The 15,792-nt window shown below is 50.0% G+C and overlaps 1 protein-coding gene across 1 annotated transcript in view; it reads right to left on the minus strand.

Moving 5' to 3' along the window:
- Positions 1–4,589: 4,589 nt before the first annotated feature.
- Positions 4,590–15,792, minus strand: part of LOC139053133 (sulfhydryl oxidase 1-like) — a 140,147-nt gene continuing 128,944 nt past the window's right edge. The window contains exon 11 of the mRNA XM_070530285.1: positions 4,590–5,008. Coding sequence (XP_070386386.1) covers positions 4,899–5,008 — 110 coding nt within the window. The 3' untranslated portion in view covers positions 4,590–4,898. The remainder of the gene's footprint in view (positions 5,009–15,792) is intronic.

The raw sequence follows: 15,792 nt of genomic DNA on the forward strand, positions 1-15,792 counted from the left end.
GGCGTCGAGTGACAGACAGGTGAAGTGGGGGTGGTCTAAAAAAGTTATTGACGAATAGCGGAGGGCCGATTGCAGAAATGGAATAGAAAAGTTTGGAATAGTTTTACGTTATAGCACCCAAGGACTTGGATTAAGTTCGGCCTCCTGCCTGTTTTAACGTGCAGCTTAGTCTAAGTACACGGGCGTTTTTGCATTTGGCCCCCACCAAAATGCGGCCACCGCAGCCGGGAGCGACCCCGCGCTATGCAACGCAGCGCAACAGATATTGGGCACGAAAAGTTAGCTACATTACCATACATTCAGCGTTGCAATACTACATGCACAAGCGTTATAGCTCGCAAGGAGCACTATCTCTGAAATAAATGCACAGACGCCACAGCGACACACAATACTCCCCGCACAAATGCCGAGGCGCCGCGGTGTCTCGGTGCATGGCCAGCGTGTCTTACCCCGCTGTACATTGCCGCAGGGGCACGGCTCTGGAGCCTGCGTTAGGGTGGCTCCCACCTGCGTTTAAGCTTGTCCCTACCCCACCCTACCTGTCCCCACCCTACCTGCTTGTCGAAAGGTTGCCTTTAGACGGATCTTCTGGTCGACCACATTGATCAACCAGAGAAAATAAAGGTCAAAATTACTAATGCGATGAGCATGCTTAGCCGACTTGACGAACTTTGAGTCCCAGTTAAATCTATATATATATATATATATATATATATTGCTACGCGTGTGTAGTATTTGATGGTTTGAACGAGGCGCGTGGGCGCCATCACTCGAGAAATGAGGAGGAAGACTGAACTGGGCTCGCGCTGGGAATCTAACCGGTCAGCGCTGCAACTGCTGTTGTAAATATAACCTGTAGATAGTTGCTCGTCTTACTGACTCGTCCTTCGCGTAATAATATATTACATACAGGGTGTTTCAGCTAACTTTAGTACGAGTTTAAAAATATGCCGAGGCGCTCCAAGACGACGCGACCAAAAAAATGCGTGTTGCTCACTTTTGTATTTAGTGTCACGATATCTTTTGTATTTTGCTTAATTAGATCATTAGTCGATTAATTGAGCAACTTCTGAAGCAACGAAGTTAGGCAAAGAATTTCCAATTAAAAAAGTTGTAGAGCGCTTTGCAAAACGAACGATTAGACAGTTTCTAACTTCATATCTATTAAGTATTAGTGTTTTTCAGCTTACTGCGGATGCCCGCGAAATACAAAAAAAAAAAATACCACGTGACATACCCACCTGCGCGCCGTGATTGCAGCGCTTCTTCACTTGAAGAAGACAGTCGCTTCAAAGAAGACAGATTCTGATAATGGTCACTTCAATAAATTAACGGGAGGAAACGAGCTCACGCGTGCACGTAACCAGTTGGACAGCGTCGGCACCCTTGACGATAAGATGGACTTCTTGCTGGCCATGTTTCCGAATATGTTGTGTACGGCAATACAAAGGGCGATTCTTCACTATAACGAAATTTTTCTTCGGGGGATGTAAAGAATGACAAAAGATGTCAACCGACAGCGGTATACCGCCGAAGCACAAGGCGTCGATGTGCCTTCGACGAGGAAATGTTTACATCTAACCCCTCTTTTGCCTGGATGGAAAATCTGGCTACCGGTAAGCCTAGTAAGCACAGTTTCAGACACACTACATGGCCTTGAATTTGTGCTCGCTGCTTATGGATTCCCCCAAATGATCAGTCTACTATGTGTTGACGACAGATTGTAGCAATTAGAGAGGCCCTAAAGATAATATCAGCAGAATCATGTGGCCATCAAGCTGGATTCACACAGGGGACCGAATTTCGCGGGAGAGCATGAAGTGGCTCAGTACCACCGAATCACTACGCCACACACAAGGACGTCGCGTAGACGAGCTGGTTGCAGCGCGATTCGTTACAGCTCGACCAATTCGTACTCACCGTGGACGCACACCATGGACTGTCTATGAATTATTGAGTGCTTTGTTGCGAGGGTTAATTGGTAGTTGCAGCTGGTCCAAGTGCCTGTCAACGAGAGAGAAGGTCGCTGCGCATAGTGGACAGCGGCAGGCTGGCGGCGCGTTTACAGCTTGGAGACACTCTCTTCTTGCCTCTTTATATCCTCTTCTCCAAAGTGCCGAGACGTGCTCCCTAAAGGGCTGCGGAAAATAGCACCTCGTCCTCTCGAATCGCTCTCTACCTGTCAACGGTTTTATTACTTCCTTTCTTTCTTTCTTTTTTCCAGAGCGAAGCTGCTTGGGGACACTTACAACCATCCTCATGCGGCGAAGGCGCGCTCGGTATTAAATGTCAGCCAGCTAGCAATGCAGCCTGCGTCGGAGTCCCAAATTGTCGCTTCGAAATGAAATTCTCAACGATTCAAGATTATAAAATGAAAGTTACCTTGCCCATACCACACTCGAATCGGCCACTTCCTTGCACAGTGTTTTTTTTTTTTTACTTAGTAATTCAATTTGCCAAAATCACGTTCTCACTATGAGGCATGCCGTAGTGGGGGACTACGGCATGCCTCATAATCAGAACTACTATAGTGGGGTTTAATTTTACCATCTGGAGTTGTTTAACGTGCACCCAATGCGCGATACACGGAAGTTTTTGCATTTCACCCTCATCAAAATACGGCTGCCGCGGTCGGCGGTTGGACTGTATCCCGCGACCTCGTGCTTAGCAGCGCAACGCCAAAGCCTTAAAGCAACCACGGTGGGCAGCTCGTAACCTGCAACTTTTGTTTCTCACATCACGTTTTATCGGCTCCACGTTGGAGTCGGCTACTAGGAGTTTATACGGCTGTGGCGGTGAAAGCGCACGGTGTGGTCCAACAACGCGTGGGAGCCCCGAAACAACCGCATGACTATAGTCGGATACAACTTTAGAAAAAAGGGGAGGCCCCGCCCAGATGACCGAAGCGGCGAAGTCACCGGCCGTCCGGCGCATGACGTCGGTCCAGAATGCGCGCCCATTGGTGCACCCGCCTCGGAGGAGTAAACGCCCCCTTTTTTCTAAAGTTGTATCCGACTATAGTGCGCCAGTGATGAATCATCACTAAAGACAACCAGCAAACAGACCCCTAGTACTTCCTACGAAGGTTGCCAGAACTCTTTTGTACAGCTTCGTTATCTCTGATGTGTCATTTGCTCAAATTGGCATACATGTGCCAAGCATTCTTTTTCGCAGGATCCCAGGATCTCATATTCATATTCTTTAATGCGATTAGCATTCTTTGGGAACTTCGCCCGTTTGCGGCACGTCTGTCGGTCCGCGTCTAACCCCTTTCACGCCAACTTGGGTCACCGAGTAGTCCATGGCCTAACGGACAGAGAATCGGGCTGCTGTGTTGGCTGGCTAACGTCCGTAAAGCGAACGAAGAATATAACGAACGATAGTACGGGGCAGTAGAAAGGAAGGACACGTGGTTTCACCGCGCGCCGCACCTGCGCAGTGGGGGAGTGCACCCGCGCTGGCCGCCGTTGTTGCCGGCTGTCGTCTGCCCTCAATACAACGGGGCGGCGATTGTAGCGGGTATGCACGGGAATGTGCGCCGCGGTAGCCGCCGCGGTGTGTAAACGGGATTGTGCATTGCAGAGGTAGACCATTGCAACAGTTGCAACTCCAACAAAAATGGGAAAAGTGAGAAGACCACGCATTGTGCGCACTACCGAGAAACAAGCCGAGTACGAGGAGAGGCGTCGACAGCAGAGACGCGACTATAACCAACGACAACGTGCCCATGCGAAAGCAGAGAATGCGGTCAGTGGCTTTGACTCCGAAGAACGTCGGCGAGAGCAGGCGCGAGAGTCTAAATTGTCGGCGCTGCGCGCAAGCTACCGATGAAAATCGCTCACTGGAGGCCGCTCGTAAGCTTCAAGCTACGTCGTTCGAGTAGTCTGCGTCCAAGAGGCAGAAGCTTGAGTTGCCACTTCCTTCGAGTTTCACCGGCGCAAGTTCCAAATTCAAGAGAATGTTTCTGGGCGCGGAGTTCGGCTATATAGTATCTGCGATAGACAGCTTCGCTGTCTAATCCGCCACCATATGAATGATTCGGCCCGAAATTTTTTTTAAAGGTGAACAGCATCGTATCGACATTGAAGTGTGTGCTTTCTTACTTCCCCAACATTCTATGTAATAGTGGGTTACGTTACCCGTTATCTTCACAGATAACAGGACTTTATGAAAGGCATACAGCTAGGGATGGCCGGCAAGTGTGTCATAAACATGGCGACGATCCAGTTTTCAACGTGGTTGATTTCCCACTTCCATTCGCCACAATGCATAGTATAGTAGGAGAGAGGCATGCTCCGTCCGACATCTCCACTTTCCCTCGCATTAAACTTCCTTCTGTTCTATCAATATGGTTGACTATATGTAGTAATCTTTAAATCGCTACATTTTTCGAGGTTCTTGCATACCCCCATCTGCATGCGTCCGAAAATAAATATCAGGACCGGGTGGAGACTAGAGAATTCAAAAATTCAAAAATAGAGGAGACCTACCTACCTTTACGACTCCCATCCACGAGAAAGTCGCGATCACCGCATTGGCTCGTTGGTCAATACGTAAGAAGAGAGAAAAATACACTCGGACGCTGCGAGAAACTATTGCCACCCTGTTTCAATAACAAGAAAATACATCCGAAGGCAGGTATAAAAATGCGCAAGAGAACAAGCATAACATGCATGCGCTAGAGTTTCTGCTTTGCATATACGCGCATGACGTGCTTCGTAAGCTTGATTGACTACTGACACTGCAACTATCCCACGCCCCTCGCGCGTGAATCGTTGAGTATCAATCGGTGGGCATCTTGCTTACACGCTGTGTTCAGTGCGCGTATAACGCTTTGTTCGCAGGCTAAAATGAGATAGCAAGGAGAGTTCCTTTGAAGTCAAGGGCAGTGCGCAGCGCTAGAATGCAGAAAGGACAGCTGACAGCAAGAACAACAGGGAGGACCACCGGACCCGAGTACCACCACTCTGGGCCCCCAACCACGCAACGTCCTGGCCGTCGTGGTTTCCTGCGAGAGACAGAAGTACGCGCAGCAGCAATCACCAACCAGCCTGACTGGTCAACTTCATCAGCACCGCGTAACACAGTTTAAATCATTGCATGGTATTTCCTTCCCACGACACCCTTTCTTTCGTAGAATCACTCATCTACCCTCTTGCCGCCCCCCCCCCCCCTTGCTAGTCCAGGCAAAGAATATTAGAAACCGTCTGGTCCATGTTTCTGATATCATCCCCTTCCTCACTGTGTCTTGATGTGCGACACCACTTCACCCAGTGTGCTTTTTTTTTTATTTCTCCATTTTGTACGGATACACTAAATTATGGGGTTTTACGTGCCAAAACCACTTTCTGATTATGAGGCACGCCGTAGTGGAGGACTCCGGAAATTTCGACCACCTGGGGTTCTTTAACGTGCGCCTAAATCTAAGTACACGGGTGTTTTCGCATTCCGCCCCCATCGAAATGCGGCCGCCGTGGCCGGGATTCGATCCCGCGACCTCATGCTCGGCAGCCGAACACCCTACATAGCCACTGAGCAGGCACGGCGGGTTTTGCGCAGATACATGCTGCCGTACTTTTATTGAAAAGTGACTCCCCCACCCCTTTTCTTCCTTTAGTGTAATTAATGTGTGCTTGTGTGTGTGTGTGTGTGTGCATAAATACCTGCATTAGAATGTGAACCACATACTTATTCGCCAAGTAATTCCTTCTCTTTCATTTTTGATCCTTAGTGCGGCAACGCCTGCATATGCGAACCACATATGTATTGTAGTAATGCGGCAAACTGCCCTAGTTGGTTGGCGTTCATTCGTAAAGACGGTAACAGTGCTAACAAACAAGACGGACGTGAAGGAAGACTGACAAGCGCTGTCCAATAACAAGAGCTATATAACAAAATGAAGCTACTCTACGCATCAGTGCAGCGTACAAATTAAGCATCTGCTTTTTCTCTCAAAAAAAGAAAAAAAGGAAGAAAAGAAAAAGAGAAAAAGAAAAGCACCGTTTGGGAAACTTGTTTTAAAAAGACCAAGTATAACGAGGACGGCGCATACGGTCCCAGACACCGGATGTCTTAAACCGTACTTCTATACTAAATGCATTTCACTACGTCGAAACTCGATGCGATATCTACATTTGGGATAATTGGCATATATTGACATTTGCGGAAGCAGCGAAACTAGACACTGAACTGACCTTTTACTGGAAAGATAAGCATACATGTACCGCATATTTATTTCTCCCTTATCGCATACGCAGAAAATCACCGCAGAAAGAAATGAAACAAGGGAAACGCCGCTTACACAGCCTAGAACCATTGCACTCTCAATATGTAGCACATACCACAAAAACGGACGAACCTTATCAGTGAATACAGTTTTTTTTCTTAGTTAAATTGATTGATGTATGTCTGATGCCTATTATCACACCTTTGTTCTTTTTATTCCATGTGTTGACGGCACGTCCAGCGTCATCGACCCTTATGCTTTGCAGTGATGCTTGTCTTGGAATATACGAGCATCAACGAGCATTCGCGGCACTTTGGTCTTTTTTTTCTATCATGCTCTTACATTATTACAGCTTTAACAGATAAAGGCTCCTCAGATACGTTTCCTATCGTACACGGCGCGGACTGCGCCTGTACTTGACTGCGCAGGATCCCTTCCCTGGGGCACCTCCAACCCCGCTACCAAGAGGTGGGCGAATGCAGCACAACTTGAGCTTGGAAAAAGATGAGATAAGAAAACGCTAACATTGAGCACCATAGGCCCCACTGTGAAACGAAGAAGATACATTTTGGTCTTAGCGCGCGTACTTGGCACATCGGCCCGCCCTACAACTCGTCAACTCACCCGACGTTCGTTCTGGTAGCTGTTGTTACTGCCACCGAAAGTCAACACTTACCAGCACGCGCGCCGTCGTTACGGGCCTTTAGACGTGCATGCAAGCACTCAGGTGCAATGCAAACATACATAAAAGAACGTATGCAGGGTGCCTCGTACAAACAGACACGACGCAACAAAAGACTCCGAAGTACACGGTACACATCGACCCTGTTACTCCGTGTCGTAGCAAGAGGGACGTACTATAATGAAGAAGACGAGCAAAAGAAAAAGGCCAGCCAGGTCGTCTGTTCCATGCCTGCAGTGCAACCAGTGGGCCAGCCGGATCGCCAGTGCTTAGCACGAGTGTGAGCCGTTCGGGCAACCAGCCGTTCCTGCTCTGCGTCACCTGCCTTCTCGGTTACGAACTGACGCTACCATCTGAACTGTTCAATACACCCCATTACAATTGGTGGAGGTGCGGGGTATTCAAGAACATCTACACCCTGGAACTCCGGTCTCGGACTTTGCCTCCCGTTATGCCCGACTCTCCCCAGCCGACGCCGACGCCACCCTCCGTTGCATGCTCTGGCGCTGTCCCGCAACGCCATCGAGCGGTTTTCAGCGGTACGGATGAACAGGACGTCAATGACTGGTTGTCTACCTACGAACGGGTGAGCTTGCACAATCGATGGGACGATATCACCAAGTCAAATGCCGTGATCTTGTACCTTGCGGGAGTGGCTCACCTTTGGTTTAAAAATCACGAAGCCGACTTTCAATCCTGGTCCGCGTTCAAGACCAGTTTCGCTGCAGTTTTCGGTCGCCCCGCCGTCCACAAGTTGCGTGCCGAGCAGCGGTTACGAGAGCGAGCGCAACAACCCGGTGAAACATTCACGTGTTATATCGAAGAGGTGCTCGACCTATGCAAACGTGTGGATGCTTCTATGCCCGAAAATTTCAAATTGAAGCACATTTTGAAGGGCATCGCCGATGACATTTTCCAAATGTTGATCGCCAAGAGTCCGCGCACCGTAGCAGAGCTCATAAACTTGTGCCAAAGCTACGACGAGTTGAGGAGGCAGCGCGAGTTGACCAGGCGCCCCTCAGTGGCTGACGAGGCCCTCTCTTACATGACAGTCTTCTCTGATCGCTCCCCGTTGCTCACACAAATCCAAGCTTTCGTGCGGAACGAAGTTGCACGTCAGCAGCCGCTGCCGCAAGAGCCTCCTACACAGCTCGCCCCTACGCTCCGGCGGGTTATTGAAGACCAAGTTGCTGAGGCTCTACCAATGCAGCATCAGCAGTACCCTGTCGCCGCGCCACTTACTTATGCATCCGTCGCCGCGCAGCCTCCTCGTCAACCACTCGTTGCGCTACATCCTCGGCCGCTACCACCCGTTGATAATACTCGTTGGTTATACCGTTCATCAACCTACTCCTGCCTTTGCTAATCCTTGGCGCACGCAAAACAGGCCCATATGTTATGCCTGCGGTATACTCCCGGCCATGTTGCACGACTCTGCCGCCGCCCCACGCTGCACTCTGATGGGCTTGTGCAGTCGGTTCCCTACGCCGACGTACAACCTTTCCACGACACTTATTTTAGTCGGCAGTCGAACAAGGCCACCAGCCGAGCGCCCGGTCCTTACACGTCGTTCACCTTCCCCGCGTCGCCGCTCGTTGTCCCCCATGCGTCGGTGCCCTTCACCCACGCAAGAGGAAAACTAAGCGCCGCAGTTCAAGAGGCAGGAACTGCGTCGCCATCGATCTGTACAAGTCCTTCAATGCCGCCTTCGAACGTTGTCGACCTTACTGTTGACGGCGTCCCTACCGTTGCGCTAATTGATACTGGAGCGGCCGTGTCTGTCCTAAACGAACGACTCTCTCGCGCTTTACGAAAAGTTACGACGCCACTTTCTGGGTTTTCTCTTCGCACAGCAAGCGCACAGCCAGTTCAGCCTTCAGCAGCATGTACAGCTAGAGTTGTTATTCAGGGCGTTCTCTATATTGTGAAGTTTGTGGTTCTGCAGTCCTGCTCTCACGACGTGATACTGAGGTGGGACTTTCTTTCGCGAAATGACGCCGTCATCAATTGTGCACGTGCTGAAGTCGAATTACCGCCTCTGTGTGACGTGCCCCTCGTCGGCGCCACTTCTCTTCCCGCTAAGCTAGTCCTTTGGGAAGACATCGCCATACCGCCGTACTCGTCTTCCCTTGTTCCCGTCTTATGTGGCGCTATCTCTGAAGGCGCTGTCCTCTTCACTCCCTCGGAACTCTTCATAACCCGCAAAGACGTTCCCCCTCCCTTTCGCCACGCTTGACATTTCAGCCGGTTTCAGCTCGATCGTTATCTGCAATCCGCTTCCTACAACCCTGAAGGCTCTTTGCGGCGAAGCACTTGGCCGTGTTCAGCATCTTGATGACATGTTTATAACGTACGACGTGCCGGATGCTTCGTATGCAGAGCTCACTGACTTCTGTGCACTTTCCACTTCTGCTCCGCCATCACCTGACTTATTCACACCTTTCATTGCCGATGACCGTACCTCCGAGCAGCACTCCCAGTTTCTTCACCTGCTTGCCGAGTTCCGTTCTTCTTTTGATGTCGCTCAGCCTACTCCGGGCCGCACGTCAACCGCCAGCCACCACATCGACACTGACTCCAACGCACCATTGCGGCAGCGCCCGTACCGCGTCTCCGCCAAGGAGTGTCAGGTGACCAGTGAGCACGTGGACGACATGCTTCAGCGTGGCGTCATTCGACCTTCCAGTAGCCCGTGGGCAACACCGGTGGTTCTCGTCACAAAAAAAGATGGTTCCATTCGGTTCTGCGTCGATTATCGCCGTCCTAATAAGATAACGCGAAAAGACGTCTACGCTCTACCGCGCATTGACGACGCTCTGGATAGCTTGCAAGGTGCTGAATTCTTCTCTTCGTTGGATTTACGCTCGGGCTACTGGCAGGTCCCGATGTCAGCAGTTGATCGCCCTAAAACTGCATTCATTACTCCAGATGGTTTATACGAATTTAATGTGATGCCATTTGGCCTATGCAATGCACCTGCTACGTTTGAACCAATGATGGACAATAACTTGAGCGGCCTGAAATGGAGCACGTGTTTATGCTACCTCGACGACATCGTTGTGTTCGCCCGTGATTTCAGCACGCATCTTCTTCACCTTAGGCAAGTGTTGACGTCCTTGACCAACGCAGGCCTGCAACTAAACCTGAAAAAGTGCCAGTTCGCCACGCGCAAGCTCATGATTCTAGGTCACATCGTATCACAAGGCGGCATTTGCCCCGACCCATCAAAACTTCACGCTGTGGCAGAGTTTCCTAAACCTAAGACACTCAAAGAACTCCGCGCCTTCATCGGCCTCTGTTCTTATACTTCAGACGCTTTGTTCGCAATTTTGCCTCGATTATATCACCTCTGACACAACTCTTAAGTGGCGCCAACGACCTATCCTCTTGGTCTCCTGCATGCGACACCGCGTTCGTGACCTTACGCCGTCTCCTGACGTCTTCGCCTATACTGCGACACTACGACCCCACCGCCCGAACTGGAGCGCATACCGATGCCAGTGGTATTGGCCTTGGCGCTGTCCTTGCGCAGCGGAAGCTAGGCTACCCCGAGTACGTCGTTGCTTCAGTCGTGCGCTGACCAAAGCGGAACGCAATTACAGCGCCACAGAAAAAGAATGCCTGGCCATCGTTTGGGCACTCGGGAAGTTTCGCCCTTGTTTATACGGCAGGCCTTTCAATGTGGTTACTGGGCATCACGCCCTTTGTTGGTTATCCTCTTTAAAAGACCCGTCTGGACGCCTTGCCCGCTGGGCTCTGCGCATTCAAGAATACGACATACACGTCATCTACCGCTCAGGTCGCAAGCACACTGACGCTGACGCTCTGTCCCGCTCTCCGCTGCCAGCCGACACGGCCTCCCTCTTCACCACTGAGGCGGTATCCTCGGTCGACATCGACACCTTCGCATCAGAACAGCACAAGGATCCATGGTAACAATAAAATTCAAACAGCGCTAGACGACAGGACCAGACAGAGGAGGAGACAAACACGGCGCTGAACCTCCTCCTCTTTCTGGTCCTGTCGTCTAGCGCTGTTTGAATCTTATTGTTACCGTGGAACACCAACTCGCCCAATCCGCTGCCCTTCTGCAGCACAAGGCTCCTTGGGTGGCCTCTCTTTTGGATCTCCTTTCTGGCTCGCCTGCATCTCCCATCTCCCTTTCCGTGCGTCGCCAGGCTGCCCATTTTGCTGTCCGTGATAACCTCTTGTATCGACGCACCAACTACCAACCCGATGGTCGCAAGTGGCTTCTGGTTATCTTTAGGACTTTGCGTTCCGACATGTGCACGTCTTTTCATACTGACCCACAATGTGCACATGCAGGCGTTTTGAAGACGTATGAGCGCCTGCGGCAAGCTTGCTACTGGCGAGGAATGTTTACTCTTGTCCAAAAGCTTGTCCGCTCGTGCCCGCAATGCCAACGCCGCAAATCTTCGCCTCATCCGGCCCACGGTTTATTACAGCCGCTTCCGTGCCCTGCTCGTGCCTTCGACCGTGTGGAAACTGACCTGTACGGGCCCCTCCCGCTAAGACCAGCTGGAAAACGATGGATTATTGTCGCAGTTGATCACCTTAGACGCTATGCTAAAACCGCTGCTCTACGTGCAGCGACCGCCAGTGACGTTGCATCCTTTCTGCTCCATGGTTTCATTTTTCGTTATGGCCCACCTCGGGAGCTGCTGAGTGATAGAGGCCGTGTGTTTTTGTCGCAGGTGGTTGAAGCTCTGCTTGCTCAATGCCGCATAGTTCACCGGACCACCACGGCGTACCATCCTCAAACTAACGAGCTTACGGAGCGTTTCAATTGCACCCTTGGCGATATGCTCACCATGTACGTTTCATCGGAGCATACAAACTGGGACATCATCCTCCCATTTGTCACGTACGCATATAATACGGCTACACAAAGTACTACATGATTTTCTCTATACTTTCTTCTCTACGGTCGCGGTCCTTCCCATACCATCGATACGGTTTTGCCTTATATACCAGACACGTCAGAGTATGCTCCCGTTTCAGCCGCCCGAGGAATGCCGTCAATTAGCCCTAAAGTTCACCTCCGCCGACCAACAACGACAAAAAGCCAATCATGATGGCGACGCTACGAATCCGAACTACGCTCCCGGCACACTCGTCTTGTTGTCCGTGCCTTCTACCACGCCTGGACTTTCAACAAAACTTCTCTCGCAGTATGATGGACCATACCGCATCGTCGAACGCACCTCTGCGGTCAACTATGTCATAGAGCCGCTTATACCGACATCCGACAAGCACCGCCGTGGACGGGATGTTGTTTACGTTCGCCGCCTGAAACAATTCTATGACCCGCTCGTCTCCACGTCGTAAGTCACCAGGATGGCTCCGCTTTTGCACCGGGGGCAACTGTAATGAAGAAGAAGAGCACAAGGACAAGGCCAGCCAGATCGTCTGTTCCATGCCTGCAGTGCAACCAGTGGGCCAGCCGGATCGCCAGTGCTTAGCACGAGTGTGAGCCGTTTGGGCAACCAGCTGTTCCTGCTCTGCGTCACCTGCCTTCTCGGTTACGAACAGACGCTACCATCTGAACTGTTCAATACACCCCATTACAGTACTTCGTTTCGTCTGCTTGTTTCCACATCGTGCAGTCGAGCGCGCAGAAAACGAAACTATCTACCATTTTCTACCCGGTTCCAATGCGCGATCGTGCTCTTTGATCCGCTTGTGTCTGCCTCAGTGTTCATGACTGTGGCATTGAGTTATACCGCTAATCAGGTGTTCTCACGCAGAGCGAGCAAAATCGTGCGCTGCGCGAACGCAACAGAGCTCGCGCGCGAGACTGTCACCGGAAGCGCACCACTCAGCAAAAACGCGAGAAAGGGGGAGCGAGAGAAAAAAAAAGAAAGGAGGAGTCTCCCTAACGTATCCGTCACGCGATCCTCCGGCTCCGGCATGGGATAACGCAGGGAAGGAATTTTGCTTGCGGAGGCTAGACGGGGGCAATTGGAGAGAGTGATATGTTGGCAGTGACGTGCGCCTGGTGAAATCATATAGGTATGCGGCAGTTCAAATATTTCTATCTCTGCAATAAATGAACAAATTTACTTGCGGTAAAACACTCCTTAGAGGGCAAGTAACAACTTCCAGCGTATAACCAAGATTTGCTATATGGCCTGATGAGGGACCCTTTAAAGGCGAACGGAAACAAAATTTTGGAAGAGCCTCCGCTCGAAATTTGGGGCTTGAAATACGAGCGGAAGCGTCACGAAAAGCTCGCAAAAACAGCTGTTTCAAATACCGAAACTGGCAACAACAATAACAATAAGAGAGAGAGACAGAGAAAGGGTGAAACGCCGCCGTTACCGCTTCCAGGAACTGATGCAGTATCTGGAACGCGCGGCTACTCGGTATGACCTCGGATATAAGCCCAGACACGTACTATTGCTATTGACAGCGCTTCGAAATGCCCAATTAATCTATATTTGGCTACTATCCATCGGTCAAGCTGGTGCAGACGTGACAAAGACCGCGATCCGCCCCATGAAGCACGGTCAGACTGGAGCACACGGGCGCGATCGCGTAGCTGCGTCTGCTGCGCATGGCCTCCGAGATTGCGCGAGCTGGCAGGTTTTACTTCAGCCGTCCAATTTGGCACTCATGCGGTGTGCGCCTGGCTGCCTCACGATCGCGCTGTTAGGCCGAGGGGTTTGGCGGCCGCTGCCGCAGAAGGCATGCAGCCCGCGCGAGATCTCAACGTGCGCATTGCCTCTCTTTCGTGTGATGCGGAAGACATTCACAGGATATATCCCAGGCAATTTTCCAGCTCTGCCTCGTGCTATAGCTGCCTCGAACATTTTGCCCCGTCAACTGTCCGGTCCTTTTGTACCTTTATTTTATCCTGCACTTTTATATATCCTTATACGTTGATATTGTAATACGCTGGTGACACGAGCGTAGCCAGTGTAGGAAGTCGCCATTTGTTTACAGCAACAGCTGTATATGACTAACCTTCCGTAGCTTTTTTCTGCGTCCGCGAACAGAAACAAACCCTTACACAATCGGTTTCATTGTTTACTTTGAGAGTAATCACGTCCGTGGTGCAGTGCGGCGGCGCAGGTGTGAAAATGCGGAACAAATTAGAACGCTCGCCGTGAAAAATAGCGTGCCGTCAAAGTTATCGCAGTATATAAGCAGGAGAGCTATCGGCGCTAAATACAGCTGCGTTATCGATGGAGCGGACAGGTATAGTTTGTACACCCGAAGAACAACATGCGTACGAGGAGCGCCGGAGGGAACAGCAACGAGAATGTACACGGCGCCGGCGCGAAACGACCACCGACGAAGAACGTTCCTGCGATGCTGAACGAACAAATGGCAACCATTCCACTTTGTGGAGATGGAATGGCAGCGAAAGCACTTCGCTTTTCGTTTGAGAGCTTTGACTTTCCTCAGCTTTCGCTGCCATTCCATCTTCACAGAGTGGGATGGTTGTACCTTTTTTTTTTAATGTGGTGTGGAAAAAGCGTGGCCCCGCCCACCTACACGAAAACATTTTTTTTTAATAGCAATGGTAGCGTGACAGTGCAGCAGTTTATAGCAGTGTAGTTAGCAGGCAAACAGGCTGGCGTTGCAAACACGTGGCGCCATTTTTTCTGCGACTGTCGGCGCTGATATGACGATAAAAATGAAGGGATTGCAGCGAAGTGCTAGTGCGACCGTGTGTCACAGAGGAAGGTGAGCAAATCTTCCAAGATAAAACTATCTTACTCATGGATGGTACAGTCAGCATACATGTAAAAGTCTTCATGCGCTGCGCATTCGCGATGTATTTAGCTGCAGTTTGTCTAGTTTTGTTGCTGAAAGGAAATTTGTACATTGGCTTTTAGTTTCAGGCAAGGGCATATACGCAGCCAGTAAGTGCAGAGTCCGGCGTTTTTCGTCTGCCGATATGGAGAAGATAACGCGCAGTCTGCTCTGATTGGCAACAGCCAAGCGCAGCGCACGACGTCATGGCCTCTGCCCGCCACTACACTTGGAGCCTGCACGAAGTGTAGGTTAAAAAAAATAGCCCTACTATTTACAGTCAGTACTTACGGTACGTTTATTATTCTACTATTCCGAACAAATGATGACGAGATATATATTACATCTAACACGGTGTGTAAATAGGCTAAGGTGTAAAAGGCGCTCAAACAATCAGGCAGCCATGATAAGTTTCATTAACGCCAAAGAGGAACTTAGATTGAAAATTAACTCCGCTGAGGATTTATTTTTCCGTGTGCAGCTGCAGGACCTACTAAAAACTAAACCACGTAAATTATGGTCGTCTGTTTCATCACATGATACGACAGCTGTTTCTATGGTGATTAACAATGATTTTACCAATTATCCATTTCATATATTATATTTATTTGATGAGTATTTCCAGTATGTTTTTTACTCGTGAAAACGTCATCCAAACAGACACCACTGCTCACAGTGAGTCCATCAGTGGCACTACCGTTACCGAAGGAAGTGTTTTGAACTTAATATTGAAACTCGATATTAAGAAGTCTGTTGGACCTGGCGGCATTCCAAACTTGTTTTTGGTACGGTACTCATTATGGACCTGTCGTTACATTACTATCATATTTCACAAGTCCCTGGAATCATCTACCGTACACTCATCCTGGAAAAATGGCTCCAATTCTTCCTTTATTCAACACCGCGGTGACAAGCATGTTATATCTCATTATAGACCGATTTCTTTAACCTCCCACTCGTGTAAAATATTAGAACACATTATTTACACACACATTGTGGAATACCTTGAGTCACAAATTACTAGCTAATGTCCAGCACGGCTTCAGACGCGGATTCAGCACATTAACGCAGCTAAGTGAATTTACGAATGACATTTGTATCA

Source organism: Dermacentor albipictus, chromosome 1 (assembly GCF_038994185.2).
Source record: "Dermacentor albipictus isolate Rhodes 1998 colony chromosome 1, USDA_Dalb.pri_finalv2, whole genome shotgun sequence".
Classification (NCBI taxonomy): domain Eukaryota; kingdom Metazoa; phylum Arthropoda; class Arachnida; order Ixodida; family Ixodidae; genus Dermacentor; species Dermacentor albipictus.